Below are 1,621 nucleotides of genomic sequence, written 5' to 3' on the forward strand. Positions count from 1 at the left end.
TTATAACCCACTATAACCTGGCAAAAAAAGGACCCTGTTTTTAAAATGAACTCCATATATATTTCTTAAATTTTTTTGTGTTTTTGTGGTTTTTTACTATTGTATTTTTAAGAATCTAACCTCTACTCTTTGTTTTAATCTTTTAATCTACTCTTTTAATCTTTGTTTTTCAGTATTTGATATCAATTTTGGACATTTACCTGTCTGTCGGCATAATCGTCACATCCTCTCTCTGGTGGCGGGGACTCGGCTCAAAATCTGTGTAGGAAAAACACCTGGATCCCAATCTCTCAATGGCTTCAAGACAACCAGAAGTGCCTGCTCTTGAGCCTAGTGGGCCTCTAGGCAAGATGTCCCTGCCCATCGGGATGTACCGCCGGGCATTCAGCTATGATGATGCCCTCGAGGACCCTACGCCCATGTCTCCTCCTCCATCGGACGTGGGCAGCATCCCCTGGAAGCCAGTGATTCCAGAGCGCAAGTATCAGCACCTCGCCAAGGTGGAGGAGGGAGAGCCTGGCGTCTCCCCGTGTGCCCCGGCCCCGCCATCAGCCAGCGACAGTGAGAAGGCCCCTGTGGTGAAGGCCAAAGCTACCCACGTCATCATGAGCTCTTTGATCACAAAACAGACCCAGGAGAGCATTCAACGTTTTGAGCAACAGGCAGGGCTGCGAGATGCTGGATACACCCCTCACAAGGGCCTCACCGCTGAGGAGACCAAGTACCTTCAAGTGGCAGAAGCACTCCACAAACTAAAGCTCCAGAGTGGAGAGACAGCAAGAGAGGAGAGGCAGTCAGCCTCTACGCAGTTCACCCCGAGCAGCAGTCCCCAGGCCTCTCCTAAGCAGAAGACCAGAGGCTGGTTCACTTCTGGTTCTTCCACAGCCTTACCTGGCCCCAGTCTTAGCACTATGGATTCTGGAAGCGGGGATAAAGACAGAAGCTCGACTGATAAATGGAGCCTCTCTGGACCAAGATCGCTCCAGACGTCTGAGTCAGGAGGCTTTGCCATCCAAGCCTACCGAGGAGCTCAGAAGCCTTCTCCAGTGGAAGTGATGCGTGCACAAGCCGCCCGAAGGGCAGAGGAGCCAGCAGTGTCCAAGCTGCCCAAGATGGACATCCCAGCGACGGAAGGGACGAGACAGCTGCTGCGGGCCCACAGCCTCAAGCCCCGCGACCTGAATGTTCTCACACCCACTGGCTTTTAGAGCTTTCTGTCCCGGCGACGCTGCATCGAGGGTGTCGAGCCCAGCTCCCTTTACCATGGCTCTGACATAGGAAAAGTTTTGTCTTTGTGAAAATCAAACTGAGGCTAGGTGGAGACATAATTGGTTTTTGCGAAACATCAGTGCAAAGCTTGTCCTTGTGTGGAAAAGCCATTTTTGTATTGCTCTAGCTTTAGACTAAACTTGAGCAGTGATGTATGGGGACCTCTCTAGAACTTGGGCCACCGCTTACTAGGTGACTGTCTGCAGTGTTCCAAAACCAAGGCTTCAGGATTCTTTCAGCACTGTCCAGGTGCGCATGGACAGACCATGGTGTAGGGACGTCCACAGAGTAGTACAGGCGGCTTCGGCCCTCGTGGCCGTGCTGGTGCTGGGTGCTCCGGTCTGCTGTTAGG

At 52.0% G+C, this 1,621-nt stretch overlaps 1 protein-coding gene across 1 annotated transcript; it reads left to right on the forward strand.

Moving 5' to 3' along the window:
• Positions 1 to 222: 222 nt before the first annotated feature.
• On the forward strand, positions 223 to 1,208 carry LOC133052525 (putative monooxygenase p33MONOX). Its single transcript, XM_061137462.1, has one exon. The coding sequence runs from the start codon at positions 294 to 296 to the stop codon at positions 1,206 to 1,208; it is 915 nt and encodes a 304-aa protein (XP_060993445.1). The 5' UTR covers positions 223 to 293.
• The last annotated feature ends 413 nt before the right edge of the window (positions 1,209 to 1,621 follow it).

Source organism: Dama dama, chromosome X (genome assembly GCF_033118175.1).
Source record: "Dama dama isolate Ldn47 chromosome X, ASM3311817v1, whole genome shotgun sequence".
Classification (NCBI taxonomy): domain Eukaryota; kingdom Metazoa; phylum Chordata; class Mammalia; order Artiodactyla; family Cervidae; genus Dama; species Dama dama.